Source organism: Dendropsophus ebraccatus, chromosome 3, assembly GCF_027789765.1.
Source record: "Dendropsophus ebraccatus isolate aDenEbr1 chromosome 3, aDenEbr1.pat, whole genome shotgun sequence".
NCBI classification, from domain to species: domain Eukaryota; kingdom Metazoa; phylum Chordata; class Amphibia; order Anura; family Hylidae; genus Dendropsophus; species Dendropsophus ebraccatus.
In genome coordinates this window covers 161,073,935-161,096,328 of record NC_091456.1, presented here as the reverse complement: position 1 = coordinate 161,096,328, position 22,394 = coordinate 161,073,935, and the positions used below count along the sequence as shown (strand labels likewise).

The 22,394-nt window shown below is 42.6% G+C and overlaps 1 protein-coding gene across 2 annotated transcripts in view; it reads left to right on the top strand.

Annotated features, from left to right (window-relative positions):
* Positions 1-21,742, top strand: part of TBCA (tubulin folding cofactor A) — a 29,703-nt gene extending 7,961 nt beyond the window's left edge. Inside the window, exons 1-4 of one of the 2 annotated variants that reach the window (XM_069964710.1) lie at positions 756-819; positions 17,590-17,695; positions 20,502-20,588; positions 21,505-21,742. In XM_069964710.1, the coding sequence (XP_069820811.1) occupies positions 788-819; positions 17,590-17,695; positions 20,502-20,588; positions 21,505-21,585 (306 nt within the window). In that variant the 5' untranslated portion in view covers positions 756-787 and the 3' untranslated portion in view covers positions 21,586-21,742. Of the gene's footprint in view, positions 1-755; positions 820-17,589; positions 17,696-20,501; positions 20,589-21,504 lie in introns of those variants that run through there. The other variant, XM_069964709.1, reaches the window with a different exon arrangement.
* Positions 21,743-22,394: the final 652 nt, after the last annotated feature.

The following is a 22,394-nucleotide window of genomic DNA, read 5'->3' as shown; positions in this document are numbered from 1 at the left end:
ACTAGCCAAAAACCATTGCAATAAACCTACAGTAAGCTGCCACCAGGTAGTTATATTATAACATCTTAGATTTTAATAATTTAGGTAATCCCACTAATAAAGTAATCTGGGACTATTATGTTGGGATCAAGAAGGTTTACGCAAAATGATTTTTTTTTATTTACTTGCTGTAATGAGATCTCGGCAATGTTTGAAGCAATATATCACCATTAAAGCATCTGGTCATTGGAGGTATTGCCAGTAATCAGATCCTCAATCAGCTAATGGAAGGGGCCATAGCCCTTATATGAGCACCAAGGCCTCTTTATTAGTAATATAGTACATTTGTAACCAGGGCTGTGGTGTCGGTAAGCCACAGCTCCAACTCCGAATCCTGAATTTTACCAGGGACGACTCCACATTCGGCTCCTTCACAAAAGGCCAGTCAGACACCATGGGAGTTATTTATCACATTGGTAGATCTGGCTCAACAGCTTCTTCCTAATGTCCTACATGATCCTGGGGTGACTTCTTAGTGAATAAGGCAAAGATGTAAAGCAGATTCTCCTCTACTCCTCTATGTATGCAGTGGATGCAGCTAGTCTCCAGCCACCATGTCCTGAAGACTGTAGTGAAAACTAGTCTAGATGGACCAAGTGGTCTTTTTCTGCTGGCATTCTTCTATGTTTCTAACTAAGTATTCTCCATTCACAAAGGAAGACTACTGACCATGCCGGATACCTGTGATATAGAGGTCAGACATTTCTAAATGAGGCTGTGTCATTACAGGATCCGGAGCCCATGAGTCATGACACTGCATTGCGGCGGCATAGGGGCCAGGTAAATAGGACTTCCTTATTTTGATCCCAACACCCCCTGTCCCCCCTGGATGTTTCCCTTTTGCCCAGAATATACCTTTACTATCTGCGCCTCTCTCTCTCAAACACACTCGCAGCCTGCTGCAGCCATAGCACACCAAGAAAACTAGCTCTGACACCACGACCCAAACTCCACAGCCCTGTTTGTAACAAGTGTACTTGGTACTTAATTCAATTGAATCAGCTGCAGTACTTAATAGAGGTGTGTGTGATAGATAATAAAAAGACTGCAGAGATTGTCAACTGAACAGTGGGGGTGGGGGAGTCAAGTAGTTTGATCCCCACCGATGGTATGTTGGAGATCTAGCTTAAAGGGAAACTTAACAGCAGGTTAGAAGCATCTAACCTGCTCATAGGTCATGACTACAGAGCATCTAATCTACTGCTAGTTTCTCTTGAAAGATAGGCCATCAGTATAAAAGTCCTGGAGAAACTCTAAGTTCAGCTCACCGCCCTGTTGATAAACACAAGAACCCAGATGGAAAACCATTAAAGCGTAACTGTCATTTCAGGGTCATTTTTTTTAAAACATTAAATATCAACAGTACAAGCGATTTTAAGAAACTCTGTAATAGGTTTTATAAACCAAAAGAGTTTCCTTCTGGACTGAAAAAGCAATCTCCCAGCCTCCCCCCTCACTGCAGATGAAGCAGGATTTCTGTGTCCATTATGTGGCTATGGAGAGGGGAGGGGCTGTTAGGAGTGACTGAGCACAGAGCAGTCCTGCAAAGCACAACACCCTGCAATCTTCTCTCAGTAAGTTCATAGATAAGCACTGACCTTTCTGACCCCAGAATCCTGCGTTTTAGGTGCCCAGAGAGTCTACAAACAGCTGACCTTCATGTCACCTCTTCCTGCTCCCTCATCTCCCTCAGCCCCTCCCCCCTTCATAGGCTTACAATGGAGAGAGCAGAACCCGTCTTCACTGGCTTCTCTGTAATGAAGACGTGTTTGCCTGATAATGCACAGATAAGAAGTCAGGGGGGGAGGCTGGGAGATTGCTTCTTGAGTACAGAAGGAGGCTTTTTGGGCTGATAAAACCTATTACAGAGTTTCTTAAAATCGCTTATACTACTGATTTCTGCAATAAAAAAAAATATGACAGTTACGCTTTAAAGGGATTGTATCCATACCGCTCATCTGACAGGGCCTTAGGGTATATTCACACGAACGGGAACTGCCAGGACCTGCCGGGCTCGCAGCGAGAATCTCGCTGCGAGCCCGGCAGGTCCTGGCAGTTCCCATACACTACATACTTGCTGCGGTCTAAACGACCGCAGCGAGTATGTAATTCTGCTGCCCTTAACCCCTTCTGCTCCCGCCCGGCTCCCCCGCTGTAAGCATACATTACCTGTCCTCGCTGCACGGGTCCGGTGTCCTGCTCTCCCGTCCGGCCAATTAGTGTGTTTCCCAGCCGCAGCCACTGCCCGTTCGTGTGAATATACCCTTAAAGTGATACTGTCACCCTCTTTCTGTATCAGGACTTACCTACACACTAAATTCTACAGTTTTCTTACCTTACGTCCTAATACATTTCTTAGTGCTTGGTCTAGTAAAAAAATGCCACCTGCCCCTCCATTACGTCATCTGCCGATCTAGAGGGGGTGGGACCTAGACCTCTAGACCGGCCAATTCTAATGGCCACCGAGGGGGCAGGGCCTAGACGCAGATGATGTTACGGAGAGGTGGGGCCTATGGCGTTGGTAGGGCGGGGTGAAGTGGCACAGCAGTTGTGAAGCCCCGCCCAGGTGGCACAAGCCACCAAGGATAAAAAGCACCAAGACATCTATAATAAAGTAAGGTATGAAAACTGCAAAATTTAGGCTTTACAGCTGTGTAGAGAAGTCCTCATACAGAAAGGGGGTGACAGTGTCACTTTAAGGGTGCATTTATACATACAGGATCTGCAGCAGATTTGATGGCACAGATATCAATGTAACTAGATAACTGAACACCGCATCAAATCTGCTGCGGATCCTGTACGTGTGAACACACCCTAAGGCGGCCACACACCTTCAGTAACCGATGTTCTTTCTATGCACCTTCCCATACACAGGAGCACTTCTGTGTTCTCTATGGGGAGGGGAGGGTGAACAAGCTTGGATGTTTCTGGTAGTCACCTGTCTCTACTTCCTGGGCCTTCTCTTAGAGGGCCAGGAGGACAACTATTGCAAGTGTACGTTTTGTTGTGCAATGTTTTTTATAGTGCATTCCCATGATGGGTAAGGTGGCATCTCTTCTTATTATTTGTCTTTATGTGTCAAACTTTATGTTGTTAATTTCAGCTTTATTGTCCTTTTGATTTGTGTGTTTTGTAGGCTAGTGTTGGATTTGTTTGTTAGCGACGGGCACAGATACTAGAAAGACATGTTGCGGTATACTTATGTATATTTGTACGGGTGAAAGAATATAATTGTTTGAGGAAGCCAGCATGTGTCCATAAAGCAAGTATCATGCATGGAATATTTCTCAATATTCTTAGTATGGCAGATTACAGAACAGATAGAAGAGCGATGAACGTCTGTAAAAAGCACGTCTGTTTTAATAGAGTGATTGTATGTAACTCAGTCTGTGATATTAGAGAGAATACAAGGACGTCATGTTGAAGTGTCAGAATTAAACTTTTACACAATAAAGCAGACTTTTTTCTTTTGTGATAAAGTGTTATTATGATGGTGATTATTATAATTATTATTATGGTACACTGGAGCTGGATGTGTTGGGTCAAAGCAGGTCTTGGCAATACCAGGTAGATGGTGAACCTGGAAAACTGCCACTGAGGTCTATGGAAGGGGATCTGCACAACAATCTTACAAATCAATCCATGAAGCTAAATTGTTCAAACCTTTAATGGAATTTATTACTAAAGAGAATATTATAACGCTAGTTAAAAAAAATATACACGGAAAGTAAAGCAGAATATGAAAGGCCATATACTGGAACTAGGGCTGGTCAATTGAAAGAATGCAATTTATTCGCCCTTGAGGGTACTCACGATTAGAAATTTTGCAAATAGTACATTTTGGTTGCAGGGGAAGCCAGTATGGCCACAGTATGTACAGAGTTTATGTGGCCATGTATATGTATATAGTTTATAGTGAACTATAATATGGTGCCAGAACATGTAGAAACCCTGGTGTGACTTTTTGGCCAAAAACACCATGCCCTAATTTTGCCTGTGGTGGTGGTGGGGGGGGGGGGTACCTAGTCTGGCTTGGGAATTTCTTTTTGAATATTACAGGAGAAAGGTCAGGGCTTTGACAGTCCTACACACATTCACTCTCTTTGGCTAGGAGATAATTGTTGTTGGAGTTTGAGAATATGCTGTCATTTATTTATTCTATATTTGTTCAACATTTTTAAGTCCCACAAAAAAAACTGCCCATAGAAACCAAGCTCTCACCTCAAGTGAAATAAGTTATTGCTATGGGAAGTTTATGCCGGTTTCTATTTAGAAACACAGAAGCTTGTCGGCAAACCTGGTCCATCTAGTTGTCCCTTTTTGTATTTCCCTTCTTATTGTCTTAGGATAGATATATGTTTATCTCAGGCAGGTTTAAATTCAGTTATTGTATATTTAACTACCTCATCTGCTAGAAGTTTGTTTGAAGCATCTACTACTCTTTCAGTAAAGTAATATTTTCTAACATTGATTCTGATCTTCCCTTAACTAACCTCAGATTGTGCCCCTTGTTCTTGACCATGTTTAGTCCTTTAACATATTAAGGGTAGCTTCACACGTACCGTATCGCTGCGTATTTAACGCTGCGATACGGTACGTGTGAAGCTACCCTTAATGGAGCGTTCACACATACAGGATCCGCAGCAGATTTGATGGTGCAGATTTGATGCTGTGTTCAGTTAATTAAATGAAATCTGCTGCGGATCCGGTAAGTGTGAACGTACCCTTAAGGTTTTTATCATGTCCCCCCTTTCCTTTCTTTCCTCCAGACTATAAAGATTTAAATCATTAAGTCTTTCGTAATATATATTTTATGCCTGATGCCCGTTTTTGGACTCGTTCCATTTTGTCAATAACCTTTTTGTAGGTGATGTCTCCAGAACTGGACTCAGTATTCCAAATGTGATGTCACTAGAGCTCTATACAGTGGGATCACACACTCCTTCTTCCTACTGGTTATACCTCTAGCTATACAGCCCAGCATACGATTTGATTTCCTTACCGCCTGGTTGACCTGGTGACTCAATTTAAGGCTGTTAGAAATCACTACCCCTAAATCCTTCTCTTCTGAAGTCTTTGCCAACAGAGAACTGCCAATATAATACTCCTCAAGTGCATTATTTTACATTTGAAAACATTGAACAGCAGTTTCTATTGTTTTACCACTTGTCTAGTAAAGATAAATTATTTTCCATATTGCTGACATCTCTAGGAATATAAACCCTATTGCGCATTTTTTTGTGTCATCAGCAAATGGACAAACTTTACCTACCAAACCTTGTCCTATGTCGCTTACAAACATATTAAATAAATAGGACCCAGAACAGACCCTTGTGGCCACCACTTGTAACCAGTCTTTGCTCGGAATATACACCATTACCAGCAACTCTCTGATATCTATCCTTCAGCCAAACACAAATCCACTAAACTATCCCGGAATTAAGTCCAATCTTCTCCAACTTCTCTATCAACTCTTTATGGGGAACTGTATCAAAGGCTTCCCTGAAGTCCAGACAGGCGATATCCACAGCACCACCTTCATCCAGCACTTTTGTGACATAATCAAAGAAATCAATAAGATTAGTCTGACATGATTGGCCCGCAGTAAAGCCATGCTGGTTTGGATCCATCAAATTGTTGGTTCTTAACTTCTGGGCCTGTATGCTCAGAAGTGGAGCAAATGTAATCGCTATTAGACTACATTTATTCCTTTGAAACCAGAGTAGTGTATGGTGGCATACTATATGGCCAGCTTTCAGACTTACACCACAGAAATAACTTTAGAACAGATTTGAACAAGTTCTAAGAACCTTTTTTTCCTCCTTCTGGAGGAAGATATTTTGTATCCCTAATAATGTCCATGTTGCTCCATGGATTTTATTCTGGATTTTAATAGGGTTTTCTGGGCAAATTTAAAAAAACTTCTACTGCCTCCTCTTGCAGTAAAACAATAAAGAGAGCATACTCACCCTCCTCACTGCCTGGACACAACTTCTGGTCCTTGCTACATGCCTGTTGTGGCAGCCTTCAGTTTGTCAGCTGTTGCAAAGCCAGTCACAGAGCTTTGCAGGGGATTACAACATCATCTGAGGCTACCAGAACTGGAAGATTGTTACAGCAGGAGCCAGGGGGGTAAGTATGCACGCTTTTATATTAAAGCACGGGGAGTTTCCATTTGCCCTAACTGTGGAAATGAAGGAAACAACACTGCCACTTAGAACAACATCCCCTGGTGCGCATAGAATAAAATTTATTTTTATGCAGACTCCCAGGTTTTTTAACAAAAAATCTGAACCCCACACAGCCCCGTTATAAGAGGTAAGAGGCTTTTTGGGGACACCTCACTCCTGTTTCTCTAATACTCCGGAGCCTTTGTTCCACTTACTATATAACAGATGCTGAAGATATTTCCATCAAATTATTATTTTTCCCCCCCTAAGTTTTCCTCCGATGAGGTCACCTCCTCTAATGAAAATGAGAGAATCTTCATTAACTCGTGCGCCGCACATTGATCCCTGGGTTTTACACAATCCGTTTACAGCTTAACTACCTGCCTATTGAAACCTGAAAAGCCCCAGATTATGATTAATTTCTCGGCCGTAATAAAGAAATCCGTCCGAGTCAGTGGCAGCATATTCTGCTACTGAAATAGAAATTCAGTGAACAGTGGCCTCTATTTGGTATCATTTATAATGCGGGCGCACATTTACTATAGTGTGACCTTGGGCGAGACCTGCAGTCAGAAACTAAAGGAAAATGAAGCACTGGCCCCGGATCTCCTCCCGGCTGCAAGTTAAGAACACTGTGCATGGCTTTTATACAGTTTTGCACATTTCGGTTAGCTCCGTGCACAGCGGATACCCTTAATAAAATGACAACAGTAATTTGGTTTTGTCATTTGAACCAGCACTGGCTACATGCCTCAAAAATACAGTATTAGGGTTGCTGAATGTGTGTCGGGTCTAATTCTTTTTTCCATTTTCCAGAGAGCGGCTTTTCCATTAACTTTGGGAAAACACACTGGCAGATTCGTTTAAAAAGCGGCGCGGCTCCACCCCGGCTCTAAGTGACTTAGCCAGTGCAATGAGAAATTAAGATCAAGGGACATTTTTCTCATTAGACTGTCGTTCTTTCTTTTTATTTATTTTTTTTTTCGTTATTTGCATTCCAGCGACTGGCAAAAAAAAAAAAAAAAAATATCCACAGTATAACTCATCTCAAGGAGTCTTAAGACACTTACTGTAGCATATGTTAACTATTACAAGATGCCTTGATGGAAGGATATTAAAATTACTGATAATTGACATAAAATATGACAAAGTGTTTTAGGCTTTCTGAGCAAAGCAACACACATTACGGAGGAGCAGCCCCATAATGGAACTGATTAATGAAGGATTGCCGAGGCATACGCCGCTGATGTTATGAAAAATGAATTCTTTGTTGTCTCGCCGACAACCCAGGAACTGCAGCCGGAAAAGACTATTAGCGAGAATCATTATCAATAGCAATATTTTCAAACTCTATTACGGCAATCAGGTTAGAATTTATCCAATAGATTTAGTTCATTTGGCGGTAATTGATAAATAATCAAAATTTATCAATGCGCTTGCACACATTTCACTAACAATCAAGCAAAAATGGTCCATTTACCACCTGACTTGGTCCAAATTAGGATTAAATTGATGATCAATTAATCTTCGAAGGGGCAGCGTTGTATTTTGTAAAGGAGCAGCGGAGAGAGAGAGAGAGAGAGGGGAAAGAGAGAAAAAAAAATAAGGCAAATAAATGGAGTTAAGACGGAAGATTAGGAGAATGAGCCAAGCGGCTATGGTTCACAGCTAATAAGCACGCAGCTGGATTACAAATGGCTGATTTTATAGGGTTGGTTCAGAAAATAAAATGCGTTTACACTGCCGCCGTTGTGTAGCTCGGGTATTTCATGCAATGGATATTAATCTTTTTTTTTTCTTTTTTTTTTTTTTTTTTTTTTTGGGATGGGAATGAATAGAGCTGAGCGCTTGGCTGTGTTAAACATATGTAAGCGGTACATGGATGTGTAACAGGAGGAGTGATGTCACTTGTAGAGTGTTATAATCTTTTACGAGGTCACAGAAAACACCACTTAATAGGATCTTAATTTTCTAATGTCGCCAGATGACGGCAGATAAAATATAATGGAGCTTTATGTGCCATACACTTATAAAATGGTAATTCACAGGAATAATACACTCATTTCTTTAGATAAGAGAACGCCGCTAAATGCGCTCGTGTTAGTCGGGTCGTAACCTAGAGGTACAATTTTATACTTACCATTGTCCGAACAAGCGGATGACAGCTATCTCTCCTGATTATCCTGATTATCCCCTCCCCTTACATGTAAATCCTTGGCTTGGCTGAATGTACAATGGAGGGGGTTAGCCTGTGCAACACTCCTCTGGTGGCAATTTATAGTAGCTCCCTTAAAACAAAACTATTAAACTTAACATGCCCAATCTGTCTCTCAGAGGAGAGTCAGGAGGTCCTCATACACATAAGGGGGTTGGCAAGTCAACAGAGACATTTTGTATTGTATCTCCTTCATATGCCTTAGGATGTGTTCACATGATGGACAACAATCCACCATGTTTTTCTAAGGCACAACTCTGATGATGAGCGTCAGAAACAATGTACTTGCTACAAATGTGCAGCAGATCCATAGAGAGTTTAGGGATTAGCCCTTGTCATTCAGTTGTATCTGAGCCTAAGTAGGACTCTCAGTCTAAATTCAGCTATGTTTTGGAAGTAGGAGAAAACTGGAGCACCAAGGGACACACACACACACGGAGAACATATAATCTATTTGCAGATATTGCACTTGGTGGGATGTGATTCCAGGACCCCATTAACCACTGAGCCACCGTGCTGCCCAATAACTTGCATGTGTGAAAACCTGATTAACATGCAGCGAGGTGGGATTGTCATTCAGTTTTAGCACACAGTACAGAAATCCGCAAAAAAAAAAATAAGTTTGGCAATGCATATGGGAAATAATATCTCTGCATATGTCATTGTTTTGCAAAAAAGGATAGTTGTCTACATATGACCTTTTGTGTGCTTTTTTTCATTGCTTCAGAGGGTGCATAGCTCAGTACATACGGCATTGCGTTGAGGAGAAGATAGTCCTATACATACGGCATTGCGTTGAGGAGAAGATAGCTGTATACATACGGCATTGCGTTGAGGAGAAGATAGCTGTATACATACGGCATTGCATTGAGGAGAGGATAGCTGTATACATACGGCATTACATTGAGGAGAGGATAGCTGTATACATACGGCATTGCATTGAGGAGAGGATAGCTGTGTGCATACAGCTTTGCATTGAGGAGAGGATAGCTTCGACTATGCGGCATTGCATTGAGGAGAGGATAGTTCTGTGCGTACAGCTTTGCATTGGGTCGACAATAGTATTGTACATACAGCATTGCGTTGAGGGGAGGATAGCTCTGTGCATAGAACCTTGTATTTAGGAGACAATAGCGTTGTACATTCGGCATTGCATTGAGGGCGATAGCTCAGTACATATGGCATTGCATTGAAGAGAGGATAGTTCTGTGCACTGGGGGGACAAAGGCTTGGTACATACAGCATATCATTGAGGGGAGGATAGCTCTGCACATATAGCTTTGCTTTAAAGGGAGGATAGCTTTGTATTAAGGAGAGGATAGCTCAGTATATACAGCAATTGTATTGAGGGGGCGATAGCTTGGTATATACAGCATTGCGTTGAGCGGGCGATAGCTTGGCATTTGCATTACAAATTATATATAAATAAACAGAAAAATTGTTAAATTTATTAGTGTACCTGTCACGAAGTCTGGACCCGTCACGGTGTGCAGTCCATTTGCCAGCACCAGGTTGGGTTTAAGGATGGTCCGAACCTGCCGAGGTTCGGGTTCGTATGAACCTGAACGCTCGGCATCATATTCCCGCTGTCTGCCCGCTCTGTGCAGCGGGTGGATACAGCGGGAGGAGCCTATGGTTATGGCTGTAGCCCAGTTTTCCAGGCTGTCCTCCCGCTGTATCCACCCTCTCCATGGAGAGGGCAGACAGCGGGAATAGTTTCCAAGGGTTCGGGTTCGTACAAACCCGACCCGAACCAGGTTCGGACCATCTCTAGTTGGGTTGGTAATGCACACAACCCGAATTAGATCACAATGTGGGTCACATATAGTTGCAATATGGTCCCAGCATACCGGTCAAGCCGCTAATGACATGAATTGTCATCTTAGGGGTAATTCACATGTCTGTAGACTGACTGTGTTCTGTGGATTGCACCTGGGAGTTCCAAGCATCATGATGAATAAAAGTTTCCGCTACTGTACTGACACAGCCGCACCGCCGTGTCAGTACATTAGCACAAACTTTTAAATTGCTTGGGACATGGGTCTCCAAACTGCGGCTCCGCAGCTGTTAGAAAACCATAATTCCCATCATGCTCAGACAGCTAAAGCTTTGGATTTGGCTGTCTAGGCATAATGGAAAATGTAGTATTGCAACAGCTGGAGGGCTGCAGTTTGGAGACCCATGGCTTAGGAGCTCCCAACATCGCAACTAATCATGATGCTGGGAGATCCCTGTTGCAGTCCACAGAACACTGTCCGTGTATGGGCGGAATTCTTTGGACGTGTGAATGACCCCCATACTGTGACTGGTCAGTGACCAGTGTAAAAACTGCAGTATTGTATGTCTGTAGAGCGAGGTGTGAACAGTGATCTACTTTCCAGTGGTTTGTATAATGCACATATTTTAATGCTTAATATTCATAGATTTCCATCAGAATAAATAATGTTACATATAGTGCCCCATTTACACCTATTTCTTGCCCCCATAGAAGAGATGTGTCTTAGAAGTGTACGTCCGCCTTGTATTTTGATCTTGGTGAGAACCCTCTGACAGTAAAGATAAAGTGATAAAGTAATGGATGTTAGCCTCCATTTGTTGGAGAGAAGAGAATTGAGGAGGCCGGGGCTGGCCGGGAATCTTCCTGGCAGCTACAATGAGCCGGGATTGTCTTGTATGTGACAGATGCTAAAGGTAAGGTGAGATTGTAACAAGCAATATCTCTGTAGTAATAGAGGAGACTGAGCGGTTATTATCATGCTACTCTACTGTCATATACTCGCTCTTTTCCAGCAAAAATGGGGCTATATTTTTCTTCTGTCACATAAAAGTATATCAGTAAGATACAGAAAGCTGTATCAGGCTTTCCTTCTAAGCTGAGAGACCCAAACAAGTTGTATTAAGCGGGATGGATCTTGGCTCATCATTACTATTGGCACAATGGCGGTAGCCAGCGCAGAACATCTGCGTATACGTATCATTAAGCTCTATCAATGAGTGTAGGCAGAGCTGCCTTTTATAAACTTTCTGTAGACATTTGTATAGATGCCTGACATATGTCTAAATTTCTCTATATATTTGTGTCCCATACTCTGCTGCTGCTACTACTACTTACTACTGTTTTAAATTTTATTAAATCACAACTTTTTCCTTTTTTTTCCCACTTAAAGGGGTGATACATGGAAAAGACCATGTTTTAAATTCACCTGGCCTCAGAAAGTTGTACAAATTTGGAAATTACTTCTATTTTAAAAACTTCCAGTACTTGTCAGCTGATGTATGTCCTGCAGAGACTGGTGTATTCTTTCCAGTCTTGACACAGTGCTCTCTGCTGTCCCATAGGAAACCTCTCCTGCTTTGGACGGTTCCTGTCAGGGAGAGAGGTGGGAGCAGAGAGCACTGTGTCAGACTGGAAAGAATACGCCACTTCCTGCAGGGCATACAGAGGCTGATAAGTACTGGAAGACATATATTATTTTTAAATTGAAGTAATTTACAAATCTGTATAACTTTCTGACACCATTTGATTTTTTTTTTTTTTTTATTAGTTTTTTTCCCAGAGTACCCCTTTGAGTGTTCTCTGCTTTGCCCTTTTCTTTAGCAGTTTCCATTCCTGGGTCCTAACTGTGGCCAGATACCCCGTAGTCAGATACCCCTCGGGACTGACCATTACAAAAAGATAAAAAGCATGTGTCGGCACTGGCAGGTAGAAGGAATAACACCATAGATCATTGGGGTCGATTACAAATGAAGCAAAAGATGACAAAAACAATAACAAAAAGGACTGGCCTCCACTAAGGCCTTATGCACACGTTCAGTAATTTTTTCTGGTCCTGAAACAACCCGCTAAAATTTACGGATTGGACATCCGTATTGCATCCGTATTTCCGTAAATCCATTTTTTACTACTCCAATGCTTTTCAATGCACTTTTTTACGGAAATACGGAGGATGTTACAATCCTTTAACAATCCGTAAACAATTGATTTCAATGAGAGGATCTGTAAAAAAATCAGGGTCCACACCGGGTCCGTACTAGGACATGTCCTTTTTTATTTATTTTTTTTCAGGATTGATTTTCATCCATTTCTGCTACTGAATAGCCCAATAGACATCAATGTGCACTAACTCGGATCCGTAAATTACGGAACGTGTGCATAAGGCCAAACTGTCCCTGATCTTTCCCTGGAACTAATTCTTGAACTATAAACTAGCACCAGACATCCTTAGCGAAAGCAAAAAAAAAAAGAGAAAGCCCTAAAAAAACTGAGCAAAACTGAAATCCTAAACGTGCAACATGATAAACTAGGCATAACCAGAGCTACTTCTAAAAATACCAAGGTTACATAAAGAATAACCGAGAAATAACTCAAGGAACAAGAACCAAAGAATTTTAGGTATGCAAGAAACACAAGGTTCAAACTAATGAAGTGTACACTATATAACCTGCACAGAACTACACTAACCAAGGATTGTGGTAGAGAGGCCAGCTGATACTCCACTCTAAACAATCCAGAGCAGGTAGCTGATCCAGAGCCAGACCATTGGATAGTAACACATTAATCATATACCCCCGGCCATCAGATGTAATCTGAGGGGGAACCTAGTGGTTAGTGTCCACTTTCCCTGCAGTGCCACTAAAACGAAGGAAAACGAAGTATTAGGCTATGTTCGCGCAACATATTTTTTCGTATTTCTACACGGTTGTTACAATCGGCCGTAGTTAATACGAGAAAATATGTTGGCCGGGTGTCTATGGGATCCCAGACGGAGCTTATACACATAGTATACACTCCAGCCGGGACCCCTAGTGGCACCGCAAACAGCTGAGTTGTCAGTTTTCTGCGGCCGCTAATCAGGAAACAGCGGCCGCAGAAAACCATGTCAGTGCACACTATGGAGCGAGCAGCTGCGGCCGCAATCTTCATAGCGTGCGGTGGGGAGTTTGCACACGGATGTGCCCGCATCAGAACTCTGCGGGCCAAAAGATCATCCGGATGGTACTGCGGTACCGGACTGGATGATCTTTTTAGAGACTGGCCGCTCCGTCTCACGAAATGGCTGGTCTCTTACGCCATGTGAACATGGCCTTAAACGGTATATTCAAACCTATAGGTTGTCTGTGTAATACATGATCGGTCCTCCAGTGTTAGAGACGGTCTATGTAGTGGATTTCCATTGTGGCCATAAGATGAGAATTCTACCCAAAAACTACCCCAGTTTTGACCTCCCCACCCCCCCTCTATTAGGCAGAGCAGATGGCTTTATGGCAGGAAGATGTTCTTGGTCTCCATCTATTCTTTACACAGTTGCCTGATGGATTTCTGTATGTGCCAAGTAGTGAAAAGAGTATCATTAAGTTGAGACCTGACTGTGAGAGAAGGGACTGAGTACGTGTGTCCACCAGCACTCGGCTCAGTAGGTGGACGTGCCTGTAGTTATACTCTGTAAACACCAGTTGGCAGCATTCTATGTAAATAAATGATATAATTCTTCACTTTAATTTCACTTCACTTCAATTATCCTTTTAAACTCATATGTGTAACACTATTCATTTTTGATGATCTATACTATGAATATGTTATTTAATAGCAGGATAACTCATTTAGCTTTCTAAAATAGTCAGATTTCTTATAAGGACCTGTGAAATATTGGTGTCCCATAGGCACAGATTCTATGCGGTATAGTTTCTTTCCTTACACGTCATGGTACAGTTTGTTGATGGGGGAAAATGTCAGTCCATCATCTCACATTTCCTTCATTTGTCTCCAATGTCTCTGTCAGATGTGAGGAAGCATAAAACTCCTCGTCTGCCAGAGATGGAACTCTAATCGGAGAAACTTGACTGATTTAACAGGGCGTAAAATAATTCTCTCTCAAATGGTCCTCCAGTTGTGTCAGGTCATTTTACTTGCCAGTAGCCATTTCCTCATGATCTTCTAAATGTAAATCCTGGTATTTGTATTTATTTTACCCGGTATTTGCTTCATTGTGGCGTTGAGACACTGTAATAAGAACAATGAAGGCTTGTCGGCTCTAGTTTACTAGATGCAGACATTTTGCGCACATCTCGTGTTGACCTTGTGAGGAGGAAGAAGAGCGTTGCGGCTCAGGTTGGCAGCTTTCATTTGGGCTCTGGGGCTGGAGACTTGTTACATTTCATTAGTTGGGGAAGAACCTCGCAGAACATCTCTCTGAATGAAGGAACATTTCTTACACCTCTAGCAATGCCTCCACTGTATATTTGTTGTCATTTTTCTGTAATCTAGGAATCGGAGATAACTTTTCCAGAACAGTCCACCCAAAGCCTGAATATCATAGAGAGAAAAGAGCAAACCTTGAACACGCTCATCCGAACACTGGCTGAATACCAATGGCTGAAGATGTTGGATGCAGCCTGAGGGCCCTATTACACAGAGACAACGATCAGCCAATGAGAACGATCATCAGCGGATCTTGTGTCTTTACTAGGGATGGTCCGAACCTGCCGAGGTTTGGGTTCGTACGAACCCGGACTCTCGGCAATGATTCCCGCTGTCTGAAACCTCCGTGGAGAGGGTGGATAAAGCGGGAAGACCGCCTGAAAAACTGGGATACAGCCTATGGCTGTGGCTGTATCCCAGTTTACCAGGCGGTCCTTCCGCTGTATCCACCCTCTGCACGAAGGTTTAAGACAGCGGGAATCATTGCAGAGAGTCCAGGTTCGTACAAACCCAAACCTCGGCAGGTTCGGACCATCCCTAGTCTTTACTTATCGGCCGAAGGGCTGCATGGACATCGCTAATGATATATATATTAGCCCTTGCTCAGTGGCGTAGCTACCATGAAGGCAGGGAAGGCGACTGCTATGGGGGCCCGAGGAAGCCTGCCCTGCCTTCATGGTAGGTACTGACATCGGACCATTGTACCCCCAGGGGTCCAGTGGAAGAGGGACCCCCACTGCACTGTTCAGCCCCCTCACTGTAGTGCCGGGTGAGCGGGTTGAACAGAGGAGCAGGACCTGCCAGACGGCACAGGAGAGGGATGAAGGACCTTTGGGTCACATGACCCAAAGGTCCTCAATACTTCTATGTGAAGATCAGCCCGGACTACAGGAGGAGGAGGGGGAAGCCTGGGAGCTTTAAGTGCTGTGTATGTGTGTCAGTGAGTGTATATATGTACCTGTGTATATATTTATATGTCAGTGAGTGTATATATGTATCTGTGGGTATATGTATATGTCAGTGTGTGTATATATGTATCTGTGTATATATTTATATGTCGGTATGTGTATGTATGTCAGCAATGTCTGTAGCACTGGTGTATATGTGTGTGTTTGTGTATGTCAGTTGTGTCTCAAGTGATTGACAGGTTTGCTCCCAAAGATGTTCTGCAGCAGCTTCTATTAATGCTGGGCTCTAATAAAAGAACCCACCATTAATATCTGCTGCATTTTCTTTTATTTCTGGTTGAGTATGTATTATTACACTGAGATGATTTCCCTGTGTACAGTCTATTCATGGAGTATACATCAGCACTAGTGTAATCACATTACAGAGTATGTGTGTATGTCAGTGGCGTATCTGTATATACGTTAATGGTGCCTCTGTGTGTGTATATGTGCGTCATTGTGTGTGTTTGGGGGGGGGGGGGCGTACAGGATTCATGGGGCCCCATACAGTTTTTTGCTATGGGGCCCCATGAATCCTAGCTACGCTCCTGCCCTTGCTGCACAATTATCGAGCCGTGTAGTAGGCTCAGTAAGAGAGCACCGATCAGCGCTCATTTACACTAGTCATCAGGCCCTTAGGGCTACATCCAATTTCTTCAGTCACCAGTAATCAAATGCAGAGCATTCGGGTTCAGACAAACCTGAGCATGCTGGAGATTTGCTCATCTCTAATCATAGATGATTATAAATACTTTAGTTGTCCCTGTGTCAGCCTAGTACTGCTGTGGGGACTGCAGTACTTAAAGGGAACCAGTCAGCCCAATTGGGCCGATTTAGCTCCCTGCATCACTGTATAAAGCTGCTGGGCTGGTAGTCATCTGGGCGGCCCCCCACCCATGTCTAGCCCAATTGGGCTGATTGGTTCCCTTTAAATATTGGCAGCAACACTTGTGCTGGTACCAAGTATTAAAGGAGAAGTCTGGCGACAATTTTTATTAAAGTATTGTACTGCCCCCCAAAAGTTATACAAATCACCAATGTACACTTATTACAGGAAATGCACATAAAGTGCTTTTCCCCTGCACTTACTACTTCACTTCCTGGATAAAATGGTGATGTCACGACCTGACTCCCAGAGCTGTGCGGGCTGTGGCTGCTGGAGAGGATGATGGCAGGGGGACAATGAGGGACACAAGGCACTGGAGGGACACTGAGCATCCCTCTGCCATCATCCTCTCCAGCAGCCACAGCCCGCACAGCTCTGGGAGTCGGGTCGTGACATCACCATTTTATCCAAGAAGTGAAGCCTTGATGCAGTAGTAAGTGCAGGGAAAAAAAAGCACTTTATAAGCATCTCCCATAATAAGTGTATATTGGTGACTTGTATAACTTTTGGGGGGCAATACAATACTTTAATAAAATTAAAAAAAAATTCGCCGGACTTCTCCTTTAACAAGCGCTGTAGCAGCAGTACAAAATTCTGCAGCAATGACCCATTCATATGAATGTGGTAATGCTACTAATAGTATGGTGGCATCACAGTATGCCTGCCATGGACCCTTCCAGCAGCTTCGGTACTTCTACCATCTAGTATTGATTGCCTATAGTCAATTTTACAAGGCTGGTTAACTCTTTTAAATTGCTGGCTTGTCTAAAGACTAGACCCTCAGTAATAAAATCCTGGAAATTCTACAAAAGCAGACACTGGTGACGGGAAAGAAATCTGCAAGTTTCAGGATCTTTCGCTCATGGTTTTTGTAACTTTTGAGATCTCTGTGAAAGGGTTCTCCATGTGCAGATACTGTATGTATGCTGAAAATCCTATGTGGATGAAATTTTTACAGGATTCACACACCCTGGTAAAGTTTACGTGTAATCCGCGCAGAAATGGACCCGTGGATCTGGTATCTGCAACATGTTAGATTGCAGACTGCTGCGTATGACAAAATCTGCAACAAATCCATCTATTTTTGTTGAAGGACAAGTAATGAAGCCATTGATGTCTTTTGTTCCGTACAGATTGTCTAAAGAAAAATTTATGTATGAAAAAGAAGCCAAACAACAAGAGGAGAAGATCGAGCGCATGAAGAGTGAAGGAGGGGATGAGTACGTCATCAAAAAACAGGCAAGAAACAATAGTTCTTTATTCTCAGCCTAATCCTCTGTTAATATGATGAAGACCACCCACTTTATCCCGTTCAGAATTTGTGGGACGGACTTTAATAGTGTGTTTGCACAGAGATTTATCTGACAGATTCTTGAAGCCAAAGCCAGTAATGGATTTGAAAAGAGGCGAAATCTCAGTCTTTCCTTTATGACCTGTTCTCTCTTTATATTCTGTTCCTGGCTTTGGTTAAAAAAAATCTGTCAGATAAATCTATGTGTAAACGCACCTTTAGTCTGCCATATATTATGCATAGTGGCATGGGGGGCAGTTCAGTGGCAGTATATCTATTGATAAATATTTGTAAGGAGAACCTTAAGTGCATCTGCCAACTCTGTTCCAGGTATTGGGCTGCACATCCTGGCAGATAGGTTCTAGCGGGATGTCATTAAAAGGGTAGTTCACCCAAAAAAAAAAATCTCCAGTCTTTCAGTTGGGGATTTGCTACTGCTCTGGACAGTTCCTGGCAGCATAGAGCACCATGTCAAAATGGAAAGAATCCACCACTTCCTGCAGGACATATTACAGCTGATAAGTACTGGAAGGCGTGAGATTTTCTTTAATAGAAGTAAATTACAAATCTCTGGCACTTTCTGGTACCAATTGATTTGAAAGAAAACTTTTTTTTTTTTTGTGAACTATTCCTTTAATTATACAATTTTAGTTTTGTTTATCACGGCTTCTAAAATGAAAAAAAGAGTCTTTTTTGTTAGCGGCCAAAGAGTCTGATCTGATGGTGCTCTTCTTTCTTCTCTTCTTCCTTTACCCTGTCTGCCCATCATTGATGTCCAGGGATCATCTGACCCTACACGCAAGGGCGACTTGTGGGAAAGTGTGTGCACTGTTGCATGGCAAGAGCAGGATCACAATTTAGAGAGGGAACCAGGAAGTGATCAGATCCATGAGGGATAAAAACAGTACAAAGGATGTAAATTACTTTACAAAAAAGACCACATTTCTCAGAGAGAGAGAAAAAATAAGATGGAGCGATAGAGAGACTTTCAATATTGGAGAGATAAATAGATATGTAGAACACTTCAGATTTTACCAACTTTTCTTCCTAGGACAACCCCTTTAAGCCCCTACCCCTAATCTGGGACCATCCATTGGATACTATTACACCCCCCCTATCTTAGAAGAGATCTGTTGATGTATCAAGTTTCCTTTAAATATACGGCTTCATTATTATACTGAAATTTTCTCTCCTTTATGACTGACGCCTGATTTATTTATTTTTCATCATAGGAAACATTGTATGTTTTTCCTCCTTAATATACAGCTGGAGAGAGCATAAAGTGGTGACATGTTCTGTACATTTATTTTCTCATCTTAGCCATATTCACGTTAATATTGAGTTAAGCAAGGACGTTCTATATTTTTGTAAAAACATCATTGCCTTATTGAAGGCTTAAAAACAACAATAATAAATGGTGTAACATGGCCCGTCTGCTGCTGAACATAGCATATACATCCCAGCTCATTGCACTTAAAGGCAGCCTGTTCGCTGGGAGACTATAAACTCGACGTATTTCTTATCTTTAACCTAAGGATTTTCACAAAACAACATTTAAGAGTATGTAGGCAGGAAAATTTTCCCATTCAGTGGGGTTCCAGTTTAGTAATTTTACTCCCAACCGCATGGCGAGAATACCATCTGTGCTGAAATGAAATGCAGGGATAAGTAATAACTTTTTATGCATGATAAGCATCAAAATATAAACCCGCTGTTTTCTGCCTTTCATTTTCTTTCCCTTTCCCTTTCCCTTAAAGCCTCCCGCCGGGGCCTCTCGACGTGATCAATAGACTCAATGACAGTTTTTGCCTCTGCAGTAATTATCTCGATGTGATATTATCTCCGCACAGTATTTCTTTATTAACCACAAGATGCAGGCGACCTGGATGCGACCAGCTGATCCCCATTCGGGCGAAGGGGGAAAACAGCAGAAAGAGTTTTATTTTAAGTAAACTTTCCGAGCTTAGGCTGCGATTCCTGCCACTGACAGGGCGAGTACATGCGCAGCGCTCTATCCGCCGCCAGTGTCCTTGGCCAGAATAACTCTTCCTCTTTTGAAGTGTAAATAACATCCTGTATGAAGGTATAATATATGTTTCTCGTCAGGGCTGACTATAATTTGAGGGAGACAGCAGGGAATATCATTTATATACTGTAAGATAGTAGTGTGGCACAAATTTGCCACTCAAGGCAGCGACTTTCTGTGGAAATTCATGTGTTATTAGGTTACCAGTGTTGCCTGGGTTGTAGCTTTTTGTTGTTTAACCCTTCAAGGATAAAAACTTTTTTTTATTTTTTGCCTTTAAGGGAGTTTCCTGAGAAAAGAATGTATAAGATTTATCTTTAGTCCATCAGTATCAGATCAGTAATGGCCAACTCTCAGCCAAGCCATCGATCTACTGTTTGCAGGGAAGCTCGCCCAGGAGTGATCAGGAGTCCTGCAGGCTGTACGTGTAATAGTGGCTGAGTGATCAGGAGTCCTGCAGGCTGTACGTGTAATAGTGGCTGAGTGATCAGGAGTCCTGCAGGCTGTACGTGTAATAGTGGCTGAGTGATCAGGAGTCCTGCAGGCTGTACGTGTAATAGTGGCTGAGTGATCAGGAGTCCTGCAGGCTGTAGGTGTAATAGTGGCTGAGTAATCGTTCCGTGTAATAGGACCTTAAGGGATAATGTTTTGTCTCACTTCATCCATACAGTCCAAAGAATACACTGCCTGGGTTATTGGAATTTTAAATTCTTATTTTGTCATTTCAGACTGAAATACTTCAGGAATCTCGTATGATGATCCCAGATTGCCACCGCAGACTAGAAGCAGCTCACATGGATCTTGCACAGATCTTAGTAAGTACATCAGTGTATCGGTCAAGTCACCTCCAGACTTTAATTTAGTTCTTGCGATCAGTGTGTGTCCCAGCCGTTACCCCCCACAAATCAGCATGTGGATAGGGGATAACATGCTCAGATACGGGTAAGATAGCTGCCAGCCAAATGCTTGTTCAGCCAACAGTTGTCTCCCCTATATCCCCCTCCTATACAAATGACTGCCTGAACCAGCAATGGAGAAAGTGGTAAAAAATGCTTACAGACGCCTGATAGCTCTCGCCGATCCCTCTAAAGCGGCTTATCTTCCAGAGAACACAAGGATTGGTCAGTTGGAGGAAGTTCAGGAGGACTCCATATATATTAGATGGCCTTTGAAGGGGTATTCCTCTCAAACTAAACTTTCAATATGTTGCTTCCTTTGAGGAGAACATCAGAAACCTCCTATTCTTAAGAAAACAGCATCAACAGAAAAATAGGCTGGCACTGCGGCGCAGAATGATGCAGCGAGGGGTAATAGATCAATAGACTACAGTCTTTAGGAAACATCCTATTGGTACCTTTCTGCACTCCCCCGGTGTTGTCCTATGTTATCGGGTCCCTACCTAATGATCCCGCCTCCACTTCGACTCATCTTGGGGGTGACAGCCTGTTCAGCCAATCGCTTACTGAGATGGGACAACACTGCGGCCAGTGATTGGCTGGGTGGACTGCCACCCGGAAGACGAGTCAGTCTTGGGAACCAAAGATGCAGCAGCATATTGAAAGTTTCATTTGGTTTGAGTACCCCTTTAAATGTACCAAGCCTCTGCTGGTATTGAGTAGGTTTAGTGCCTTTTTACAACTTTATAAAGTTATTTCTTACAGTAGATGGGTCAGGGCAGTGGTGTGCACCTCATCCTCTAAGCTTGAACTTAACCATCTTTCTGTCTTTTAGGATAATGAAAAAGAATTAGAAGAGACAGAGGAATATAAAGATGCCCGTGTTATGCTGGAATCGGTGAAACTGGAAGCGTGAACCCCCTCCGGCCTCCGTTTTTATGCCTTGATACCATTCCACTCTCCTGTTTTTGAATATTGGGAAACTTGAATGCATTTCCACAGCGTAACAGTAAAAAGGATAAGATTCCAGTTGTGTAGCTTCAAGGATGCAGACAATAAATTGCTTTATCTTATACAGATATGTAGCAGTGTAATTCCTGGTTAGTCTAGGGGGGAAAATGGCGGTGATCGGATTTTCTGCTTTAAAGGATTTGTTATGACGTAAAGCTGTATGTAGGCACTTCACAGGATGGGAGGGGGATATACTGTGTGAGACTACATCTTACATGGAGTAATAGTTACTGACCAGCAAAGATCACCGAAAGGCAATATGGCTACCACTTCAGTGTATTCACAAGCCTGTAATAGGAGGGAACTGGTTTATCTCAGGAATATACCACGTCACCTGCTTTGTCAGTGGTTGTGTACCGCTCTCACTTTCCCCCTTTGAGGCCTGTGACCTGTAGTTTTTTCCTGTAGATACTTCAGCCCATGTCACTGTCATTTACTATATTAGAAATTTAGCATGGTCCTAGTTAGAGAGAACAGATTCTGATTTGAACAAGTAAGTTCATAAAGCTTCTTAAGGCACTGAACCCCTATGTTCATGTCTCATGATATTGTCTATGTGTCTGCCGCCTGTAATGTGATACATGTACACTGTGTGAGCATTCTCTGCTATATACTACCTGTTTACTGTCAGCCAGGAGCACATGATTGGAAATAAAATATTAGCTTCCTGCAGATCTTGTCCGCTGTCTAACACATTTCCTTACTGGTTACTCT